General features: G+C 44.9%; 1 protein-coding gene across 1 annotated transcript in view; it reads left to right on the forward strand.

Moving 5' to 3' along the window:
- LOC118778447 (fibrillin-2-like) overlaps nucleotides 1-21,093 on the forward strand; it is an 86,397-nt gene extending 65,304 nt beyond the window's left edge. The window contains exons 40-65 of the mRNA XM_036529977.1: nucleotides 295-420; nucleotides 544-696; nucleotides 1,132-1,203; nucleotides 1,391-1,516; nucleotides 3,954-4,079; nucleotides 4,779-4,904; nucleotides 5,420-5,536; nucleotides 5,718-5,846; nucleotides 6,287-6,406; nucleotides 7,030-7,155; nucleotides 7,642-7,794; nucleotides 8,515-8,580; nucleotides 9,045-9,170; nucleotides 9,645-9,764; nucleotides 10,068-10,190; nucleotides 10,956-11,087; nucleotides 11,927-12,052; nucleotides 12,644-12,850; nucleotides 13,216-13,341; nucleotides 13,922-14,044; nucleotides 14,611-14,727; nucleotides 15,806-15,934; nucleotides 17,179-17,301; nucleotides 19,326-19,557; nucleotides 20,105-20,282; nucleotides 20,719-21,093. Coding sequence (XP_036385870.1) covers nucleotides 295-420; nucleotides 544-696; nucleotides 1,132-1,203; nucleotides 1,391-1,516; nucleotides 3,954-4,079; nucleotides 4,779-4,904; nucleotides 5,420-5,536; nucleotides 5,718-5,846; nucleotides 6,287-6,406; nucleotides 7,030-7,155; nucleotides 7,642-7,794; nucleotides 8,515-8,580; nucleotides 9,045-9,170; nucleotides 9,645-9,764; nucleotides 10,068-10,190; nucleotides 10,956-11,087; nucleotides 11,927-12,052; nucleotides 12,644-12,850; nucleotides 13,216-13,341; nucleotides 13,922-14,044; nucleotides 14,611-14,727; nucleotides 15,806-15,934; nucleotides 17,179-17,301; nucleotides 19,326-19,557; nucleotides 20,105-20,282; nucleotides 20,719-21,093 — 3,677 coding nt within the window. The remainder of the gene's footprint in view (nucleotides 1-294; nucleotides 421-543; nucleotides 697-1,131; nucleotides 1,204-1,390; nucleotides 1,517-3,953; nucleotides 4,080-4,778; nucleotides 4,905-5,419; nucleotides 5,537-5,717; nucleotides 5,847-6,286; nucleotides 6,407-7,029; nucleotides 7,156-7,641; nucleotides 7,795-8,514; nucleotides 8,581-9,044; nucleotides 9,171-9,644; nucleotides 9,765-10,067; nucleotides 10,191-10,955; nucleotides 11,088-11,926; nucleotides 12,053-12,643; nucleotides 12,851-13,215; nucleotides 13,342-13,921; nucleotides 14,045-14,610; nucleotides 14,728-15,805; nucleotides 15,935-17,178; nucleotides 17,302-19,325; nucleotides 19,558-20,104; nucleotides 20,283-20,718) is intronic.
- The last annotated feature ends 2,207 nt before the right edge of the window (nucleotides 21,094-23,300 follow it).

Here is a 23,300-nt window from a genome sequence, read left to right on the forward strand (position 1 = left end):
TTTGCTCCTATGTCTATGTCATTTATTTGTTTACTTTACCTGTTAACCTAACATATAGTACAACAATCAAAATGTCATTGAACATAATTATATTAAACGCTATGAAAGTATAATATCATTAAACAACATGATTAAATATGATGTTACAGTGCATTAAATTACAAACGACTCTGGGACAGAACTGTTATAAAATATGAAATGAGTGCTCTTAGCAGTTTTGAAGGTGATGATCACCAGGAAGGCACAATTCTGGTGCCGACATCACACGTTAAACTCTTCTGCGATGCCCTCCAGACATCGATGAATGTGTGACAAACCCTGGCATCTGTGGACCGGGCACCTGCTACAACACACTGGGGAACTACACCTGTGTGTGCCCCCAAGAGTACATGCAGGTCAATGGGGGTAACAACTGCATGGGTGAGTCACCACAAGCCCTTCCCACCCACTCTTCATCTAATTTTCAGTGTTGTTAGTTATAAAGAAATATAGTGTGGAAGGCCAGTGACTGACCCCTGATGTACGCCGATTTTAAACTCCCAGATATGAGGAAAAGTCTGTGCTACCGCAACTACAATGGCACGGCGTGTGAGAATGAGCTGGCCATCAACATCACCAGGAGACTCTGCTGCTGTTCCTACAATGTGGGCAAGGCCTGGAACAAGCCCTGTGAGGCCTGCCCAGCACCTGGCACAAGTGAGCATCTGGAAACCAGAGATTGAGTAAAATAAATATATGTGTATCATGACACAACTGTATATCCAATAATGTAATCACTCCTCAGTACAGGTAGTGTGAGATCATGCTCAAGCTTGCTAAATACTGATGATTATTGTACACTTGTATTCAGATTAGTATTTTGAATTTTGTGATAACTATCACAATTAACTAATTGCTGGTTTAGAGGCGCTCAGATGAACTTGTTAGAAGAACTATATTATTCAATATAATATTTTAATGCACTTAAGTATGCAATAACCATGTGTTCTAGAGTGATTTTAGAGTAACTTTAATCAGCTGCCATTGGAATTGGTTAGTACCTAATTGAATAAACGGGACTGCTTAAGAAACCGCCATTTTAAATTGGGGTTCAGGAACGGTGACTTTTTTTCGGTGGCTTTTGCTTTACAGGTGGCTATCACACACTTTGCGGAAACATCATTCCTGGGTTCAAGTTTGACATTGAAACTGGAAAAGCAGTAGGTAAGTGAGACTTGTGCCACTCTTACACGGCCGTCATTGTCAGCTCACTCTCTTGTAGTAAGTGTTTTACTTCCTTGCATTTGGTCATTGTGGGAGGCATATTGTGGGAAAGTGCTTTTTTCATTGACTCGGTTGTCAATGGGGGCATGGCAGGGCTTAATTCAGGGTCTTTTGCTGCTGTCTGCAGATATCGATGAGTGTCGGGAGATACCGGGAATCTGTGCCAACGGGGTCTGCATCAATCAGATCGGGAGCTTCCGATGTGAGTGTCCCACAGGATTCAGCTACAATGACCTGCTGCTGGTTTGTGAAGGTGAGTGAAAGAGTCCAGCACTGATATTCTTATTTCAATAGCTGGTTAGTGAGATGGCTTTGCTTGCCGGGACAGCAGTAAGAAATTATATATAAAAAAAGAAATCCACTAGATTTATCCTTTTTTGTCCTCATCCTTATTTCCTTATGTAATAATACAGCCTCAAAGTATTTTCACATGGCAGAAAAAAAGTCAACAAAAAAAAGCCAAGCACGCCACGGGTCTGGGAGCGTTACAGCTCTGGGAAGCCTGTAACTTAAATGCCGGCCATCACCGGAAACCAGGGTTTCATCCAGGGCCAAACCCAGTTTTAGCTGGTCAGAGGTGCAGGCGTTCCAACTAACAGTCCCGCTGGGACACCGCAGTATCTGTTTAACATTCTTTTCCTCTAAAATCAAGTGGAAGGTATTAGGTGACTCTTTTTGATGTGCTGTTGCACGCGAGACGTCCTCTACATAGCGTGCGGGTGTCGCGGCCCTTTGGTATGGTCTGCGTCAGCCAGCTTAGTCGAACCTGAAGCACTAGGGCCCCTGAAGGACGTTCTTTTTTCATTACGGCACTGCTCAAGAGCACAGGAAGACATGCAGACCAGAGACAGTGTGAGTGTTGGGTTTCGCCCCGCGTGTCTCGCTTGGCAGTCACCCTCCTTTCACTTTTTTTCCTCCCCCTCCTTCTCAAAATATTAGCCCTCCGTCTGTCTCGATTCTGTCTGGTCTCCACAAAGCGCCCGCAGCGGCGCACGCGGCGTTGGCCTCCAGTAGGCTCCCTTTGCGGGTTAGCGGGAGAATCTCCCCTTTGGCCCAGTAGTGGTCCAGCTGTGGTCAACCCCCCCTGAACTGTGCTATCGGGGCAATGAGACCCGTTCGCTTTCAACCCAGTCCAGTTTGCATGTTGGAGCTCTTGAGCTCACCCCAGCGGTAAGGCCCTGTGCCTGGTAAACCCTGTCAGTGGTGTTGCTCATGCAGAGGGCAAACACAGAGTCAACCAGCCGTGGGTCTTCAGTGGTACAGACTTGGCCCTGACTTCCTATGAGAAAATATGACTAAAAAAGAGAATCAGACTAGGTAAATGGTAATAAGAACAAGTTCATCTTTGCTGATTGTGTCCCTTTGCTGAGGTTTGGCCTCTGTGATGACATAGGCATCACTGTGTGGAATGTAATGAGACATCTCATACTTCCACTGTTGCACTTAATATATTTAGTTAATATTTAATTTAAATGCTTGCATCTGTAACATAACTGATAGATTCATTAACAGAAAATCTTACAGTCTATTTATTTTATCATCCTAGATTTATTTTAGTTTGATACTCATTGTACTCATTATAAATGTACTCGGCAGACATCTGTCCTTTAGAATAGTTGCAATTTGTGGTAAAACAGTTAAAACCTAAATGACACCAGTAGAACCAGTTCCTGAAATAAACCAGCTTTTAAGTTTTTCATCTGACCATTTGTATGGTATTTCTTAATGTAAAATAATGGCTTCCCAGAATAAAATGCCCAGAAAGAATGTTACTGAAGTCATTTGTATCCAGAAGAATTAGTGGATTTATTGGTTACATGCACATTATAGTTCAACTTTACTGCACTGAAGGTTTGAATGCTTTTCCCATTGCATATTGCTTTCTGGGTGACCCTGATATTCTACTCGATCACCGCTTCCCGGCCCAGTTCTTGGGGGTGCACCATGTGTTGGTTTTGATTAAAGCATAAGAACCCCTCTAGGGGCAAATATTAACACAAATACGTTGAATAAACAGCTGTCTTTCGTATTAGAACATACATTCCTCCAACAGTGCAGTTCAAAGAATACAGCAGATTAAATGTGGAGGTGTCAAATAAGGATCAGTATCTTGCTGTCTGAGGTCTAGAACAAACCCGGCACGCATTGTGTGACTTCAGGACAAAGGTTGGGAAACACTGGGCCAGATACGGTACCAGTCAAAAATTTGGACACACCTACTTTATTTTTACTATTTTCTACATTTTGCAAAAATATTAAAGCCATCAGGACTATGAAACAGCGCAAATCTTATATTTTAGATTCTTCAAAGTAGCCAAAAATATTTTTTTTAATTAATTTTTTTTGAAAGATATTCATTCATAGGCATCAACTATTAATATTTGTCTAAGAAACAAATTTCAAACATTTAAGCATAAGTCTTTAGTTCAAAATGTCTTTGTTTCCCGTTATCTTAATCAGGTGCGTCCAAACTTTTGACTGGTACCGTACATTACATTGCGGTACGTTACATTCATTTAGCAGACGCTCTTATCCAGAGCGACTTCAGGTAGCAAGGACTGTCCACATAAAGCACTTCTCCTGGCTTCTTTGTGTCGTCGTGTCTTAAGATGGAGAATAACGAGGTGTGTCCGTGTGCGTCTGTTGGTGTGCCTGTCCGTGTGTCCATCCATGTGCCCCCTCTGTTCCAGACATCGACGAGTGTAGCAGTGCGGACAGCCTGTGCCAGCGCAATGCTGACTGCATCAACAGCCCAGGGAGCTACCGCTGCGAGTGCTCCCAAGGCTTCAGCCTGTCCCCCAACGGAGCCTGCGTCGGTGAGACCCTTGGCATGCTGGGAGTCCCGCCAAACCCCGCCCTGTTTCCTCAAGCGCCTTTGGCATCTAATGAAATTAAGAGAGCGGCCCACACTAAAATGGCCGTGCAGTTATCTGATGCCGTTCGTAATGCTTTCAGTATAATCGCAAAGTGATATGCAGGTGAGCTGTCTTGCGTGGTCATGGGCGCAAATTGAACCAGATTCTGTGCCTTTCTTTGCTTTTCCATGAAAGCATTACAGTGTGGGACATATGCTTTGATTCAGATGTTTTTTATAGTACTTTTCATGAATGTTCTCCCAGGGCTCTCACCACTGTTCTACATCACGCAAAAAAACAGTGTGTGCTGCCTCCCTCCCTCTCTCTTTCTGTTCTGTCACCCACTCTCTTTCCCTCTCTTTCCCTCTTCAGCTCTTTCTCTCTCTTTCTTTCTCTCTCTCTCTCCCCGTGTCCCTGTTTGACCCCCAGACCTGCCATGACTGCAGTCTCGCAATCCAGCGATGCTGTCACCACGGGGAGGCGGCAGAGCCAACCACATATTTGCTCTCCATCTCTCTCTCTCTCGCCCGCTGTGTTCCTTGGCAACGCTGTGCATGTTTAAAACTGGGCCTAGGACGTGTGGTTCGATGGCCAGCGTGTACCCGGAGACTGTGACCCACTGTTGCATCTTTTCTCTTCCCCCTCTTTTGTGACTGAAAGACCGGAACGAGTGTCTGGAGATCCCCAACGTCTGCAGCCACGGCGAGTGTGTGGACATCCAGGGCGGCTACCGCTGCATCTGCCACAACGGCTTCAAGGCCACGCCCAACCTCCGGATGTGCATGGGTGAGGTGACACATTCCACCCCCTCGTATCAGCCAACATCCAGTCACACATTGTGTTGGGCAAACTGTTTAAGGATGTTTAATAAGGACATAAGCATACATTTACATTTACATTTATTCATTTGGCAGATGCTTGTATCCAAAGCCACTCAAGTGAGGCAGAGTGTAACACAGGCAAATAGCCACATAAGGAGTCAACAATATTAGAGGCGATGCATTACAAAGTTTCAGTAGTTGGCCAGACAAGGTACAAGCTAGCAAGTAGAGATACAAGTGCATGAAACCATAGATTTGAAAAATGCATTATTGCACTGCATTATTACACTTTTTTCATTATTTCAGGCTGTTCAGCAGTTACCGAATAGGCATTACCTATTTCATGCCAATTTTTTACTAAGCCTTTAAAAATATTTTACACAATTAAAAGGTAACACATCATTGAGCAAAACTTTCAAAGATAGTGTGACCCCATTGACCACATTCTGATTGACCCAGCTGGATTGTCTTTCTCCATAGATGTTGATGAGTGTGAACGCCGACCTTGCGGGAACGGAACCTGCAAGAACACTGTGGGCTCGTACAACTGTCTGTGCTACCCCGGGTTCGAGATTACACACAACAACGACTGCATGGGTGAGCCTCACAACACGGTCCCGCCTCCATTGGATGACATCACGGCCGTGTCCCATCGCTCCCGTGTCCAAATATATAACCAAAACAGCAGAACTGACTGTCACTGTGCATCCACACTGTCTGCAGTCTAGATTCTCTGAGAATGTGAAGTCGTAATGTACTGGTGTCTCTCTGGTGTCAGATATCGATGAGTGCCGCTCGTCCTACGGCCTGCTGTGCAGAAACGGGCAGTGCATCAACACCATCGGGTCCTTCCAGTGTCTGTGTGAGGACGGCTACGAGCTCCCCCTGGATGGGAAGAACTGCATTGGTGAGCCTCTGATTTCCTCTGTCACAAAACAGCAGGTATGCAGAGTCATCTGCTGTCACGCTGGATTTACGTTCCTGGGGTATGTGTTAATTGGTCATTTAAAAGTGGTAGTTTAACCCCAGGGTAAATGTTTAGTTGGGCATTCCCAAGCAGTTATTAAACACCCATGTACTGTAAGGGCCTTCTACAGATGCTGTATGTGTGTGTTTGTGTGTGTTTGTGTGTGCACATGTGTGTGCACGTGAGTGTGTGTGTGTTTGTGTGAGGAGTTGCCCCTGGATTGAAATCATCAAATCTTGACATTTTTAGAGACATTTACTAAATCAATACAATGTGACAGAGTAAGATCAAGGATGGTTCTCCTGAGCACAACTGGTTTTCGCCATGCTTACAAGTACACGCTGTAACCGCTTCCTCTCCCTTTGCCTCTGTGGGAGCAGACATCAACGAGTGCGTCATATTTCCCGGAACCTGCGCCCCGGGAACCTGCCACAACCTGGACGGGTCGTTCCGCTGCATCTGCCCGCCAGGCTACATCGTGCAGAGCGAGCAGTGCGTAGGTGAGGCCGGCCTCGCTCGCTCGCGGCGCTTTGACCAGGTCAAGGCAGCACGGCTCCTCTCCTTCGGAGAAATTAAAAACAAGCCTCTCCTCAGAATCGTTGTCAGGGTTCAGGCGTCCTCTGGCGTTTCTCATTTTTCCTGCTTTCTGCTCACATCCTGCCGCGAGCCCGGGGAAAGCAGATCTTCTTGTTTGCTTCATTTGAACTGTCGAATGACATCACCACCTTCCTACAAAGGTCCTCCGTTAGCTTTCCCCATGTGGCATTGCACGGCAGTGTTTGTGGCCTTAATGTCATCTCCTTGTTTTCTCCATCCAACCTAACAATGATGTATTGTTAATTTCCCTCAGCCCAGCCTGGACCGTTTCTGGTAACTAGTGATGGGAGAGAGAGTCTTTCTGAACCACAAAATGGTGGTATGAAGATATTATCAGTGACTAAGCCTGAACCAATAATAGAATTTTGCTGTGATCAAAGTCCTTTGATTGGTTCATACTATCCAGTAACTGACAGCATCCTGTAGTTCCACCCATGATGGAGTTCATGAAGCTTCACTCTCTTGGAACTTTTGACAGAAGGGGTTGAGATGCACTCAGGAATTAAGGTTTGTCTTTCTTTTACAGATGTTAACGAATGTGATGAAGACCCCAACATCTGTCTATTTGGGTCGTGCTTCAACAACCCTGGCAGCTTTGAGTGTGTTTGCAAGCCAGGCTTTGTGCTGTCAGAAAATGGACGGAGATGTTTTGGTTGGTTTTACCTATTTAATTTACGAACCTTGACATTTTCATAGATTCCGTAGATTTCATAGATAATTGAAGTAATCCGTGACACTGTGATATATGAAGCATGTTTCTACCTCGTTTGCTGCTGGGTACAAATTAGCATATGTTTACACGTGCTACACACAACACATTTTAACTTCATATTCTAAAATGTATTCTACAAACAGTATGCTAATGGAAATAAATCTAGTATATTTTAGCATATTTTAAAATACATATAATTTGCAATATATGTAATATCATTTATAATTTGGATATTACAGCTAGATAATCAGCTGGAGGAACTTATGGCTGAAGACTGGTGCCCTGGGTCAGAGTTAGTAGCAGTGCCACAGGTTCAGCAGAGTCAGGCCTGACAGATCCCTCTGGCAGATGCCTCTGGCTGTGTGTGTGGCTATTGATCTGTGAAGGAGACGTTAGGCTGACGCGCTCCTGTCCTGCTTCCTGCAGACACCCGCGAGAGCTACTGCTTCACCAAGTTTGAGAGCGGGAAGTGCTCCGTGCCCCAGGCCTTCAACACCACCAAGGCCAAGTGCTGCTGCAGCACCATGCCCAAGGAGGGCTGGGGAGACCCCTGCGAGCTGTGCCCCAAGGAGCAGGAAGGTACGGACGCCCGCGCACGCTCTCAAAACGTGCCCAGTCTCTCACAAAAGGGAGGGTGGAGATCACGCAGAGTCTACTGTCTACTGAAAATACCGCACAATTTACAGGCTCACAAGCCACCATCCACCATTATAAAAGGGGAGGGGTTGTATCTCTCAAACCACCTCGTCATCTCACATGGAATGGGGCACAGCCTACATAACTCTCTAACCAATCCAGCTCTGTCAAAGGAATGTGGGCGGGGCGCAAAGCATGTCTCAACTCACACCCACTGTCTCACAAAAGAGGGCGAAGCCCCAACACACCTCTCAAACTGGGTGCATCTGCTGCAAAAGAGGGGTAGAACCCACCACCCTCTAGAAATACATCCACTATCTCACAAGAACGGCAGTAACATGAGAGGCCATACAGCTCTCAAACCGCACCCACAATCTCACAGAAGGAGGCATTTCCCATGTCTACTGCAGTTTAGCTCCCACAGTTAATATAGGGCTGTTACCTCAATCATTTACAGTTTTTTTTAAGTTTAATTGGGAAATCCCCAGGGAAAGTTTTAGCTGGACTTACCAATTAAGTGGGACTCACCAGCAAATCTAATAAAAAAAACTGTCCATCTTTGGTGCCTTTGTGATGTCTGAGAGTAATTTTATGTAAGGTGTAAGGATATTTTATTTAACATGATCTTGTTTTATTCTTTTGTTGTATTTCCTTTTGTCACAGCTGCGTTCCAGGAGCTGTGTCCCTTTGGCCACGGCATAATCCCGGGAGTTGGGGACACCCGAATAGGTACTGTACCGACATCAGCCTCTGTCAGTATACTTACTGTAGGCTGTGTCTGGTTAAGTCTGTCCCGTTCTTAAGGATTTCTTTCAGTGTCTCCTCTGCATCTTACTAAGGGGACTAATCACTAGAACTCAGTGAACTCTGTTTAGGAACTTCATTATGACACAGTTACAGCGTCATTTGCAGTGTTGTTCATGGCTTTGATGTCAGGTGACAGTGACTCCAAAGAAACATAATGTTTTGTTTGGTTAGCAGATATTCTTAACCAGGGCAACTTACATAGCACAGAGCTGGGTAGTTACTGAACAGTGTCTTGCTCAAGTTTACACCAGCAGTGCCTCATCAAGGACTTGTGCCTGCAACCACCTTGTGAAAATTCCCTTACTGCTATGCCCCGCTACCAATGTAAAGATTACAGATTGTGTCTCACGTCTCATCTCTGTCTGTGCACTCCACGCGAACCCCAGATCTCAACGAGTGTGTGGAGAATCCGGGCATCTGCTACAACGGGCACTGCATCAACACAGACGGGTCCTTCCGCTGCGAGTGTCCCATGGGGTACACCCTCAACTACACCGGGGTACACTGTGTCGGTGAGGAACCCCTCCTTTTTAAATGACTGCCATTCATACGCTGCATGAGAAACGACCTCAGTGCCTGGAGGGCCGTGTCCAATGCAAGTTAATTAATTAGCCCATTCGTTTACCGTTTCTCATTTCAAACATGCTTGAAACTGATAAACTACAGCTGAATGCTGTGTTTGTGCTCTATTCTGAAGAATGTTTCTATCAGAGCACATTTCGGATTGGAAAATCCATCCATACAGCTATAAAAATATGAGACTAATTTAGTAAAAGGTTTGCGTTTGACCAAGCAATCTGCTGAGAAGACAAGCTTTATTCATGGCCCTATTGCGGGTTACGGGTTCTGCAGGTTCTTCATGGAACCAGTCAAGCATGGAAAGAAAGCTGGTGGGCAGAAAAAAGCTGAAAAACATGTAAATAATAAAAAAATCTGACATATTTTTGACAATGCGCATAACATATGCTGTCCCTCTACATTTGCAGATATTGATGAATGCTCTGTGGGAAACCCATGTGGAAACGGGACCTGTTCGAACGTGATCGGGGGGTTTGAATGTAACTGCGAGGAAGGCTTTGAACCTGGGCCCATGATGACCTGCGAAGGTAAATAGATCAACCATGTTGGTTCAAATGTGTTTAACCATCACGCTTCTCTGTTTAGAAACGCCTGCCTGTTAAATGGTAAATTTCAGAGGTATTTCAGATGCTTTGTTTTCGCTTTATGAATTTGTTGTGTTTATATATGCATCTGCCATGCACAGTACAGTACTCCTCCGCACAGGTGTCACAGGTGATGCGTGTTTTGGGGTGGAGACACCACACCCAGATTTTATGTGCAAATGACCAACGTTCCTGCACCGGCAGTGACCTTAGTGATTGTGGATGATCTTGATTGGTTTGGTTCAGATATAAACGAGTGCACACAGAACCCCCTTCTATGCGCATTCCGCTGCATCAACACCTTCGGAGGCTACGAGTGCACCTGTCCGGGAGGCTACACCCTGAGAGAGGACAGGAGGATGTGCCAGGGTAAGAGGGCGGCTCGCTGGGACTACAAGCACCAATCAGAGAGCGTGATGCTTTATGAACCACAAAATGGGTGGAGCTAGCATGCACTTTCAACAATTCACTTATGTGAACCAATCATAGTCTAGTGCTGTACAGAACAGTATTTTGATTGGTTCTAATGAATCAGTGATTGACAGACCATGGTAGCTCCACCCATTATGGGGTTCATGAAAGGTCACTTTGCCATCACTGTCTGCAGAGCTGTTTCTCAGGATCAAGCCTGCATTCACCTGGCAGAGTGCCTACAACACTTGATGTACTTGCTTTCCTTGTGCCTGCCAATGAATGTACTCCTTGAACAACTTGTTGAGTAATTTTGTCGTCAAAGTTTTTAGCAGGATTTTCAAACAATGAGCTGGCCATGACAGAGTGTTGATTGACTTTTTTCTCTAGAGTTTTCTGGTTGCACCACTATTATAAGAAACCATAGTGCTAGTTCAGATGTGTGACTCTTATGTTTTGTGGTCGTGCTGCTGATGTCTAAAACAGTAGTCTTAGCTTATTTTTTTCACTCTTCAGTTTTCTGGTTGCACCACTCTTATGAGAGACCATAGGGCTAGTTCAGATGTTTCACACTTTCACTCTTTCTGGTCACACTGCTGTTTAAAACAGTAGGCCTAGCTCAGTTTTTTTTTCCCACTCTTCAGTTTTCTGGTCACGCCGCTGCTATGAGCGGTAGCGCAGGTTCAGACTGAGCTTGGCTCTCACTGTGTGCTCTGTCCCCAGACCTGGATGAGTGTGCGGAGGGCCTTCACGACTGCGAGTCCAGGGGCATGAGCTGCAAGAACCTCATCGGCACCTTCATGTGCGTCTGCCCTCCAGGGATGGTGCGCAGGCCTGATGATGAAGTGTGTCAGGGTGAGAAGCTATCGTCTATGTTTTTATATTATCACAAGCGTGTGTGTGTATGTGTGTGTGTGTGTGTGTGTGTGTGTGTATGTGTGTGTGGGTGTGTGTTTGTATGTATATGGTACCAGTCAAAGGTTTGGACACACTTTTCTTTCTTTATTTTTACTGTTTTCCACAATTTAGAATAATAGTGAGGACATCAAAACTATGAAATAACACAAATGGAATTATGCACCGAGCAAAAAAGTGATATAAAAAAATATTATAAAAATACAAAAATATTTTTTAAAATTAAAAAAATGTTGGAAAGAAATTCATACATAGGCATCAAGAAGAAACATATTTCAAGTATTCAAGTGTAAGTCTTTATCAAAATGTCTTTGAATGTTTCCCATTATCTCAGTCAGGTGTGTCCAAACTTTTGACTGTTACTGTATATTTGTCAGGTTAAGGGTCTTGGTCAGAGCTCACAGCCGTCTGGGGATTTGAATATGCAAACATGTGGCTAAATTTCAGTTTCAAGCCCAATCCCACAAAGCCCACCTTGGTGAACCATTGGATTCCTGCAGTCTTTATGAAGCTAGAATACCACCATTTATTGTCACCATCAGTATGGTTAAAATGCATCTCAAATAAAAGTACTGATTCTTTCTCTGAAGTGTTTTCTAATTACAGTATCAGAGCAACATGGGAGCTGTGTTAGGCAGCCTTTCTCGTGAGAGAAAAAGATTGTGTGGTCTTAATTTAAGACCAGTAATCAGCAAAGAAAGTGATAAACTGTGTAATGTAGTGCTCAGTTAACCGTTTGAACCTGGCCTCTCTCTCTCTCTCTCTCTCTGTCCGCTCAGACGAGAACGAGTGCCACACCAGGCCCGGAATCTGTCAGAACGGTCGCTGCGTGAATATCATTGGCAGCTATGTGTGTGAGTGTAACGAGGGCTTCCAGGTGGACTCCACTCGGACCCGCTGCCTGGGTGAGCATCCCCGTCCCTACGCAGACGAGCCCTGCCGTCGCGATGGTCACCATAACAACCACACGTCTCCACAGCAACAGCTCTCAGTCAACCACACCCTCCAAAGGAATGTCATTTTCTCTAATTGTCACTCACTGAAACAGCACAAGCATTTCACAGCACTGCGTACAAGCTCACAATGTGTATGATGTATACTGGACTGCTGTTCATTATGCTCCAGTGATAAATGCATTTCTACAAGCATTTTATTCTCTGGAATAATAATCTGGGCACAGAAGTAAATGGCACATAAATTCTTGCTAGAAAATATTTCTCATTTTAAGGCTGAGATACGAATGAACAAGGCTCATCTTATGTGGCTAACACTTTCTCAAATACAACAGCTGTTTTCTGACCTCAAATATTTCCATGAAGGCATTTCTTACAACATCATTTTACACTACACGAAATGGAAGCCCTTTATCAGTTCCCCCCAAATAAATCTGTAGAAAAGTAATCCTGTCCATTATTAATACGCGAAATACTCATGAAGTGAGAGCATATGAGCAGTATGTGGCGTGAGTGTGTCCGTTTCCCCCCCTTCCTCCTCAGATTACAGAGAGGGATTCTGCTTCACCGAGGTGCTGCAGACCATGTGCCAGATGTCCTCCAGCAGCCGGGTTCCCTCCACCAAGTCCCAGTGCTGCTGCGATGGGGGGCGTGGCTGGGGCAACCAATGCGAGCTATGCCCCCTGCCTGGCACCGCCCACTACAAGAGGCTGTGCCCCCACGGGCACGGCTATGCCACCGATGGCACAGGTGAGGGGCCGGGAGGGGGCGGCCGGGGCCAGCCTTCACCGCTCCCTCAACAGCCGTCAAAAGACACAGTTTTTTATTACTCGTTTAATTTGGGGGTTATGTTTATTATACGATCTTGCTAATTAATGTGCATTAAATGTCTTGTGGCTTATTCCCATACATGAATTATAATTTTAATTAATGTAATTTTGAATGTAATTTTAATTAATTTTAATTAATGTTGTTGAACATGTTGATGATGATGATGTTGACGATGATGATGATGACGATGATGATGATGATAACGGTGACATAGGGCCCGAGAACAAGCTCCTATCGCATGTGAGGGATGTGCTCACTTACTCTTGACCTTTGACCCCCCCCAGATATCGACGAGTGCAAGGTGATGCCCAACCTGTGCAGGAACGGCCAGTGCATCAACACCATGGGCTCCTTCCGCTGCCACTGTAAGCCGGGCTACGCCGCCGACATCACCGGGACCTCCTGCGTGGGTACGGCTCCACCCTCCTCACACGGCCGCACTCTCACCCTCCACCACCAGACATGACACCCCCATTTGATATTTTTGCCATTGGTGCTGCACGGTGACACCCCTTCGAATGTTTATTGATCAGAAAAATGAAGGAATAGATGTTTTTTTAAGGTTGTGAGAATTGCAGTTCAATAAATTATCATCACTTATACTTACATATGTAATTTTATATGTATGTTAGAGAATAAGATGTAAAATTATTCATATTGCTAATCTGAGATGGTAGGTTAGAGGGTTAGCTACTCCATACCTATATGGCATCCATAGTTAGGCTCTGTTTGGGCTTTTCTGCAAATATACTGCACAAAAAGGAGTACAATAACATGCATGCCATGTATTCTGACATTTTTTTCAAAATTTCGTATCATATATGGGCACGTTGGATTATCACAGAGGAATTAACTGATATTGTGGTAATGAAATATCGAAAAGTGTCACGGAAGAATTAGTGAGTCATAGTGTCATAGTGAGAATGTATTCCTGTTTCTTTGTGCCATGTTTTCCTCTGTGTGCCACTGGTTCTGGCACCCGACTGTCAGATGTGGACGAGTGCAGCATGTCCCCCAAGCCGTGCAACTTCATCTGCAAGAACACGGAGGGCAGTTACTCCTGTTCCTGCCCCCGCGGCTACCTGCTCCAGGAGGACGGCAGGACCTGTAAAGGTGTGAGAGAAAACCACGACTTACTTCCCACTGGCCTCTTTGTGTCAGAAAATGACTCCCTGTATTCAATGCAGACTGGCTTTACTGTTTACCCATTTTCCAATTATGCAGGTGAATGTTGACTGGTGTAAGTAAAATTAGCAATATTTCAAAGGCCTCTCTATGGGACACAAACCTGTACCCTTCTGTTCACAAGCCTGATTCCTTAACCACTCATTCACATTTAAGAGAATACTCAAGGCTTGCATCCTACAGTCCAGTATACGCAATACATAATTCGGGACTTGTTAGCTCGGCACAGAAATACTTGAAATGTTTGAGAAACAAACTGTTTTACAGAGAGACTATTGGATGCAGTGCAGTGTGGTCACATCAAATAAATGTGCTTTGCCTGTAGTAAATATGTACCTGCACATGCATCCGTCACTGTTGAAAGAGATGAGGCAGCACTTACTCTAAATGGCCTTGTGGTTTGACAGGGAGATAGAATTGTGGAGTTGAATTTAGACTGCCAGTCATCTTCTGTGTGAAAGTCCAGGCTTTTTTTTTTTTCGGCTCTTCCACAGATCTGGATGAGTGCATGACAAAGCGCCACAACTGCCAGTTCCTCTGCGTCAACACCATCGGGGGCTTCACCTGCAAGTGTCCCCCTGGATTCACACAGCACCACACCGCCTGTATTGGTGAGCCACGCACCCCCCTTTTCCCGCACTGCCCCCTGCTGGCGGGTGAAGGCAGAAACTCACTGGATCGATCTGGAGGCAGACGCATGCCCACACATTGCCTTTGGAAAGAGTGTGTATTTCTTCTCTGAGGAAGTTGTGTGTATTTATGCTTCTTCAGCCCAGGTATTTTGACCGGTGTCTTCTCCATAACTTTGACAGACCTTAAGAGGAGAGAAGAGATTGCTACTTTCACTGAGATGAATCAGGGATGTTGTGTATGAATGGAAATAAATACCATTTGCCTCATTGTGTTACTAAGGACAAAGCACAATGTAGCCTCAGTGTGCCTCTAGTGGGTACTTTGATCTCACAACAGATTTTACAATCTCTGCTTAAGAAGCTGGGTCAAATCGATACAAACCAAAAATTGGAATCATACAGTGATCCATTCATATTGTCCTGAATGACGGCGTTTATGGCAACACTGCATATGTTTAGTTTAGTGGTGGTCTTTTGCTCACTAATGCTTTACGAGATGTTATTTGGATGCCTGTGCAGAATGTTTAAGGGTGCCGGCTTGCCAAGCGTAAACGCAGGGATTTTCATGATGTGCAGGCAAACAGCAAAAGTGGAAGTTATTGAAAACAGAAGTGGAAAAGCACAAGGAAACAACACGTCTGTGTTCACATCGGGAAGCGATTTTTCCTCAGATGGGGGGTAGCCGAGATGAACCACTGTATCAGAAGTGGGCAGTAATCAAAAAAATCTTGATGATAAAAGAATGTCTAAGAACACCTAGGGCTGTTCTGCGAATCATCAGTGGATTACCTCATAGATACATTTTAATATGTGTATTGAATTGGAGCACGAAATTAATTTTTGTTAAAAATAGAAGACACAAAGCATTTGAAATTGAACCCCAGGGACAGCATTTTGTCTTACAACTCAAACACACAGCAAGCCAGTGGCCTTATGAAAGACTGAGAGATGGGTACATCCAGTCTTTCCATGGGGTTTTTTCTCTGGCGACCACCCTGCGTGCCTTTTAATGATGCTGTTTAAGGGTGTTTTTTTTAATATTTACTGTCTCGCTCAGACAATAACGAATGCGCCACCGATCCTTCGCTGTGTGGGGTCAAGGGTATCTGCCAGAATTCTCCCGGAAGCTTCAGCTGCGAATGCCAGCGGGGGTATGCCCTGGATCCAACCGGTCTGCACTGCGATGGTACGTCCCAGCCGCCCCCGTCCCCCCCACCCCCTCACCCACCCCACAGACCTGCGCTCTTTTCATGCGGGGCTGAGGCCACCAGAAGCACAAACTGGCACTCATAAGCCGCCCCATGTCGTTCCTTTGAAGGGAGCGCAATGGGTCCCAAAATCAAAGCGGTTACATGCAGGAGAGAGTCAAACCGCAATTCCTACCAGCCCTCGCTAAATTAGTTCTGTTGCTGGGTTTCCAAACAAAATAACTTCATTTCAACCGAGGGAATAGTTTCCTACTGAGAATAAAACGCTGCAGTTGGGCAGGGTGGTGGTTTGTGCGCTGGGCCCGCCGCTGTAGACTGGGATTCCAGGTGAAATATCGCTGCCATACCCCTGAGCAAGGTGCTCTACCTGGATCCCATTTGGAGAAACCCAGCTGTATAAATGGGCTGTAGAGTTTGGATGCGTCTCGGGATGAAATAAATGAATAACAATAAAGCTGAACCGAGCTGTTTACCTTCCTTGTTACAGCATATATCAGAAACAGATGTAAAATCTGACTACCAACTCAATGTGAGGCAAAGTGTCTGACTGTGGAGCTGTGGATAGTCTGCTAGTCTTCAGCATGACAGGATAATTTGGCATGGCAAATTTTAATTTTCATGTGGATCATTCGTTCAGAAAAATAGAGTTGAACTTTCCTGGCCTCACCTTAACTCAGGGTATTGTAGAAAGCAGTCTTTCAATTCAAGTCACAGCCTGACTATCAAAGAAAGGGATCAAGATAGATTGACATCAGAGCTCAGGGAACAAAGGCCGAAATATCTGAATTGTGATTTAGGGAGTAATGTAAGAAAGACGTGAAATGCACAAAGACACACAAAGAGCTACACCAGTACTGTAGGTTCACCATCTGTCATTAAATCCTACTAGACAGAACACTAGTTACAATGGGATGCTTAAGTGATTATTTGAGTCAAGGTTAAAATTGTTCACATTTAGTAAAAAGAATGTCTCCCAAACTGTGCCCCCTGGACAGTGCGGATCTTTCAAGCTTTGGGAAGTGTCCATATGTAATGATGTGGGAAATCTCCACCTGTTAAGTCATGGGAAATCGAAATCTGCCTGCTATATAGAGAGGTGGAACATTCATTTGTAAAATCCTGGGAAATTCTCCCTAGGCCCTAAACCTGCCACGCGAGAGCCCCAGAGCTCAGGGTTTGAGAGAAGCCATGCTGCATTCTGACTTGTGTCTCTTCCCGGCAGATGTGGACGAGTGCGCCGGGAAACACCACCGGTGCCAGCATGGCTGCCAGAACATGCTTGGGGGGTACCGCTGCAGCTGCCCCAAAGGGTACACCCAGCACTACCAGTGGAACCAGTGTGTGGGTGAGTGGGCCTGACGGGTGCACCCCAAAACTAGGATTCATGGTCATATCTTCTTATGGCTGTCTCCCATCACATTACATTACACTACTGTCATTTAGCAGACTCTCTTATCCAGAGGGACTTCCAACACAACAGAACATAAGTGTATCCATTCAAGCTGAGCAGTGAGCTTCAGCATAACACTATTCAAGCCCTAACCTAAGTTAACTTGTGCAAGAGAAACCAAGTATGCTATCATATATCAGTCACAGTCCTCCCTTCATGGACACATCCTGTCATGGTCACCTTTTCTCACAGTCACATCCTCTCGCAGTCATGCCCTCCCACAGTTACATCTTCTTCCACTCGCACCGTGTCATGGTCACAGTGCTCCTAAGGTCACGCCCTCTCACGGTCAGATCCTCAGTGATTGGACCACAGGGGAAAATGAAGGGTCATGACCTCTCCTCATGCTCTGTGTCATTTACAGACCGAAAGTAAATGTATCCGCACATGGAAACTCCGCTGGCTAATACAAAGACAGAAAGAAGGATTGGAGGTGATCTAAGTGCGGTTAAGAATTCTTCATTTGACTGAATGTTCAAGGGACTTTTTTGTACTCAGTTACCGGAGGCTGCGAGTCTTTTTTTCCAGGAAGTTTGGAACATTTTTATTAATTAAGCCCTTTCATTTGTTTTATTGTGCTGGGCTCGTGCCCATCGACAAGTCAGTCCAGAGCCTGTTTACAAATGCTTTTTTATTACTCTTTCTGCTAATAAATCATTTCATTGTGCTAATAAAAATAGAAATATGTTAGCGTGTAGCCTGAGCCAATGCTTAGCCTTGGTGAAGTGGCAAGCAATGTAATGTTTCATTACTGCCAGCAAGCAAACGGCAAGAGTTTGAAACATGCTCGTTGTACTCAATCTGTTGTAGCATAACATTTTGGGGCAAAACCATTGATTGATGATAGTATCATTTTCCAGAATTAAGCACAGAAAAATGTGTACGCTTCATTTAACTAAGAGAGTGCCTGCTCTTGAGAAGTGTACAGTGTGGGATTGTTTTCATTGGCGATGTGAAGTCTCACCCCTCCTACGGCCAATTTCATTTTTTACAGGCGAAACGGTTTCCTAATTGCTGTCTGCATCCTGGCGGTAGTAAGACGTAGTGCTGTTTTACTGGGAGTGACAAAGACCTGCCTGGTGGAGGGAGCATGTGTACTGATAAACCATTTCATCTAAAAGCCAATCCAGGGCAGAGTGCCGCCTAGTGGAGTACTTATGCATTGCATACTCATCTGGGGATCACAGTGGCACTTTAGAAGTACCAGTTCTCAAAAACCATAGCCATAGTACCATCATTCATCTCATATCTTTGGAGGAAATTTTACTGAAGGCTAAGTTTGGAAGAGTTCCTTGCTGATAAATGCAAATTCTGTGAAGAGGACACTTCACCTGAAGGGCTCTTTCAAATCCAAATATGTGTCAGAATATTTCTTGGGGAAAATTAAATTCACAATTCAGTGAATGAAATCTGATCACAAACACTGTGGGTGGGACTTGAGTAAATTTCACCTTCAGGTGACCTGCATTGGAGCCCATTGGTTACGTTACATTACATTGCCATTTAGCAGACACTCCTATGCAAAGCAGCTTACATGGCTTACAATTTTAACCATTTATACAACTGGATATTTTACTAAGGCAATTGTGGATTAAGCACCTTGCCCAAGGGTACAACAGCAGGGCCCCAGCGGGGAATCAAACCAGCAACCTTTCTGTTACAAGCCCTGCTCCTTTCCGCTACACCACTCTGTTGCCCCAAAAAACAGATATATTACTATTACATTAGCCATTTAGCGGAATTATGTAAGTTACAATTTTCTCAGGTTATCCATCTACAAAGCTGGATTTGTACTGGAAAAAAAAAAAATTCTGGTCCAGGACTTATTTCCTAACATCTTACACCTTTTCCCTGTTTCCCCTGGCGGACGGCTCAAACATTATTAATTTTGTTCTTTTTTTATTTTTTGTCATGGGCAGATGAGAACGAGTGCTCTAGCCCTGGCAGCTGTGGGACGGCCTCCTGCTACAACACGCTGGGCAGCTTCAAGTGCGCCTGCCCCTCAGGCTACACCTTCAACGAGCCGGCCAGCAGCTGCGAGGACGTCAATGAGTGCACCTCCCTGAAGAATCCCTGCAACTACGGCTGCTCCAACACGGAGGGAGGCTACCTCTGCGGCTGCCCCCCGGGCTATTACAGAGTCGGGCAGGGGTGAGCAGAGCCTCCGTTTACTGATCTCGGATCAGCGATCAGTGTCTCAGCTTTGGGTGCAGTGTGGTTAGTGCTGATCAGAGATCAGTAAGGAGAGATTGTATGTGTTGTTAAAGAGTACCAGTACACTGTTGGCTCTTAGTTATGGCGGCTACCTCTGCGGCTGCCCCCCGGGCTATTACAGAGTCGGACAAGGGTGAGCACAGCCTCCGTTACGATACTTACTGATCTCAGAGCAGCGGCCAGTGGCTCAGAATTAGGTATAGTGTGGTTAGTGCTGATCAGAGATCAGTAAGGAGAGATTGTATGTGTTGTTAAAGAGTACTAGTACACTGTTGGCTCTTGGTTATGTCGAACATGCCATGCAGTTGAAAGATTGTTTTTATGTTGCCCTTGCAGGAAAAATGTATGCTATCACGTTAAGCCTGGCAAGAAGTAGAAGCTTTCTGCATCAGAACAGTTTGACACTCCATATAGCTTCCCCGCACAGAAGTGCTGTCTCTGATGGGATTTGTGTTTGCTCCTTTCCTGGTGCTGTGTCGTCCAGCCACTGCGTCTCGGGCCTGGGATTCGGGAAGTCCCAGTACGTCCCGATGGGGATGGAGGGAGAGGAGGAGGAAGGAAACAGCCTCTCACCAGAGGCCTGCTACGAGTGTAAGATCAACGGCTACCCCAAAAAGGGCGGCAGGAGCAGACGCGGGGCCAACGAGACCCAACCTGCCCAGGTGAGTGAGAGCGTTCAGTGGTCTCAGGTAGCATACCTCCATGAGGCTTTAGAGGGGCACCTGTCTATGCCATGGTGATCTGCAGGGTTTTGGGGGAAAGTCGAGACTGATACTGTATATAGGTAGGCAGGTAGGTAGGTAAGTAGATAGATAGACAGATAGATAGATAGATAGACAGAATTGTAACCTATGTAAGTTGCTCTGGATAAGAGTGTCTGCTAATGTAATGTAATAGATATATAGATAGATAGATGGATTTAGTATATATGTAAATACAGTAATTATTGAATATAAATAGGCTAATAGACAGATGGAGAGAAGACTAAAGATAAATGCTGTGGATGGCTATATAGATCAGTAGATTGGTACATTGTTGGGTAGACAGATGGATCGGTGGATGGATGGATGGACAGATGTGCGTATTTTCCCTCTCCAGGAGCAGCCGATCAGCCTGGCCAGCGTGGACATGGACGTGCCACTGACGCTGGTGCTAAATGTGTCCCAGCTGGACCCCAAGGAGCACATCCTGGAGCTGGTGCCAGCCATCAAGCCCCTCACTGGGCACGTGCACTACGTCCTTGCCTCCGGGAACGAGGACGGCGTCTTCCGCATCCAGCGGCGCGAGGGCCTCAGCTACCTGCACGTCGCCCGCAGGAGGGCGGCGCCAGGGGCCTACGCGCTGGAGATCACCAGCAGGCCCCTCTATGGCCACGCCCAGCTGCGGGAGCTGGAGGACCGCAAGGACAGGGATTACCTCTCCGGGGAGCTGGGGGAGAACCTCCGCATGAGGCTGCACATCCAGCTCCAGTAGGACCCCTGGCTCCTGCCCACCAGAGATTTGAGCGCGTGGCCAGCCACGGGGCTCACAACATGGAGGGCGTGGTGTGAAAAGAGCCGACCAATAAGAACCTGCCCTTTGTTTACTTGGTCCAATCAAACAGAGGTATACACAGAATGAGCTTGTTGGGCCAAAAAGCCCATTCTTGACGTATAAAGGGAACCTGATGCCAGACGTCTTTTCGAACAGTTCATTTCTTTTGATGTAACCAAAGGGTGGGCTCTGATTGGTCAGTTCTTCTCATGTAATGCCCTCCCACTCTGTGAGCCCCTTGGCTCACCACAGGGGCGTGTCTCCAGCCCCGCCGCTGCCCTCTTTGTTCCATGGAAGAGCATCAGGAAGAGAGGTCGCTGACTAAAAACTTGAAACCCGACACCGCTGGCTCATTCTTATGAGAGACCGAACAGCACAGCGAGGATGTCATAGTAACAGACAGGAAGAAGACATGACGATGCCCTGGTCCATCACAAAGCAGAAATGAAAGAATGGTGGAAACAAACAGGGAAACAGGGAGCCTCTAACCCAGGTCCCAAAGTGTAGCTGGAGAAAATATAATTTAGTTTCCTGTAAAGAAAAGGGATGGGTTTTGCTCAAAACAAATACAGTTAAGCTCCATATTTTTTCAACTTTCACATGGCTTCTCTTTTCTCAAGAAGGGAGTGTGATTTCTGAAGGGCCAAAGATTTCTGTTTTATAATTGATGTAACATCATATAAAACTGAACTGAATCCATAATAGTGGTGGTGATTTCATGATAACTTTTCATCATAACTTGGATTGTAAATTTAGATGCCTTGTGTGGGTTTCAGATTTCATGGTGCTGAAAAGGAACTGGATTTTCTCTTTTTATAGGTGAAATAATAGTTGATTCATATTTTTTATATTTTAAAAGCAAGCATTTTATATAAAAATGGCTAAAATGTGCTCATTATGTAAATAAACCTATTAATGTCACTGAGGTGACACATTATTAAGCATTGTAGCACATATGGTGGAATAATATGTATATTTATACATATTATAGAACACGTTGGTGAGTTAAAATCAAATTTTAAATGTGCACATAAAACAATGAAAATTAAACAAATTAGCAATGTGTTGTTTGCACAGTAACCCAGGTACACTTAAACCTGTTGACAGTTTTTATGCATTTCCTCCTCGTATTTGCACCCATAAACAGGGAGGTGTTGAGAACAACGTCTTTGTTCTAGTAACACATTTTATTGCCGACCCCATGAGGTGCCATCACACTCTTGGATGCCAGCGCGTATTCGATGTAAACACTCCAAGTGCTACACGAGTCAGAAACTGTCAGGAAAAGGGGAGTAGTTTAATTTCCCCACATATGCTTATGCTTTGTTTGACTAAATAATAGTGTAATCGTTTTGACACAACTCGCACCTTGTTCTCGAAGAAAAACTATTTGAGGGTAATGACATTTTGGAGTCATGTGTAACCCACTGCTTTTTCTTTGGGTTACACTGCAGTCAATGAGAATCAACGAGAATTCAATTTGCATACACAATAACGTGTAAAAATGCTGCATGCAGTAACTTCAGATGCACCATGGACCCTGCCCACATGACAGACCAGCAGTCCTCTCCCTGAGCCCCCCGAAAAACAGGCCTGAGTCCCCTAAATAAAACTTTTTTTGGCAATTGTGATTGACAGGAAAATTGTACATGTATTCTGAAATACTGCAATATAACATATTAGGTATTTTTCTTTGTATAAATATACAGTATATTCAGTTGTTTGTTTTAATTAACCTAGAGATGTGTATTTATTTAAGTTTGGTATATACTGTATGTATAGATAGAGTATCTGTTCAACTGAACTGTAAATGATTGTTGTGCTCAATTTACAAATTTCAGATAGTAAGTCATACCTACATGCCAGTAAAGTAATATACTGGACTGTTATGTCTTCATAATTGTGTCCAAAGCAATGGGGAAAGTCAACATTTTACTTTACTCCAACAGAGCACTTAAAAGACCAAAGAAATTCTGGAAGAGGAAACACCTTACTCGTCTGTAGTAGAAAATAATCACATTATATATAATTGTTTTTTAACAAGTGAATAGCTTGCATTATACTGACATAAGTTAGTAAGATATGCATATGTCAGATTACAGATCTTCAGTGTTGATTTAACTTTGGTTTCTGTCAAACCAGTGGTG

This window comes from Megalops cyprinoides, chromosome 5 (genome assembly GCF_013368585.1).
Source record: "Megalops cyprinoides isolate fMegCyp1 chromosome 5, fMegCyp1.pri, whole genome shotgun sequence".
NCBI lineage: Eukaryota > Metazoa > Chordata > Actinopteri > Elopiformes > Megalopidae > Megalops > Megalops cyprinoides.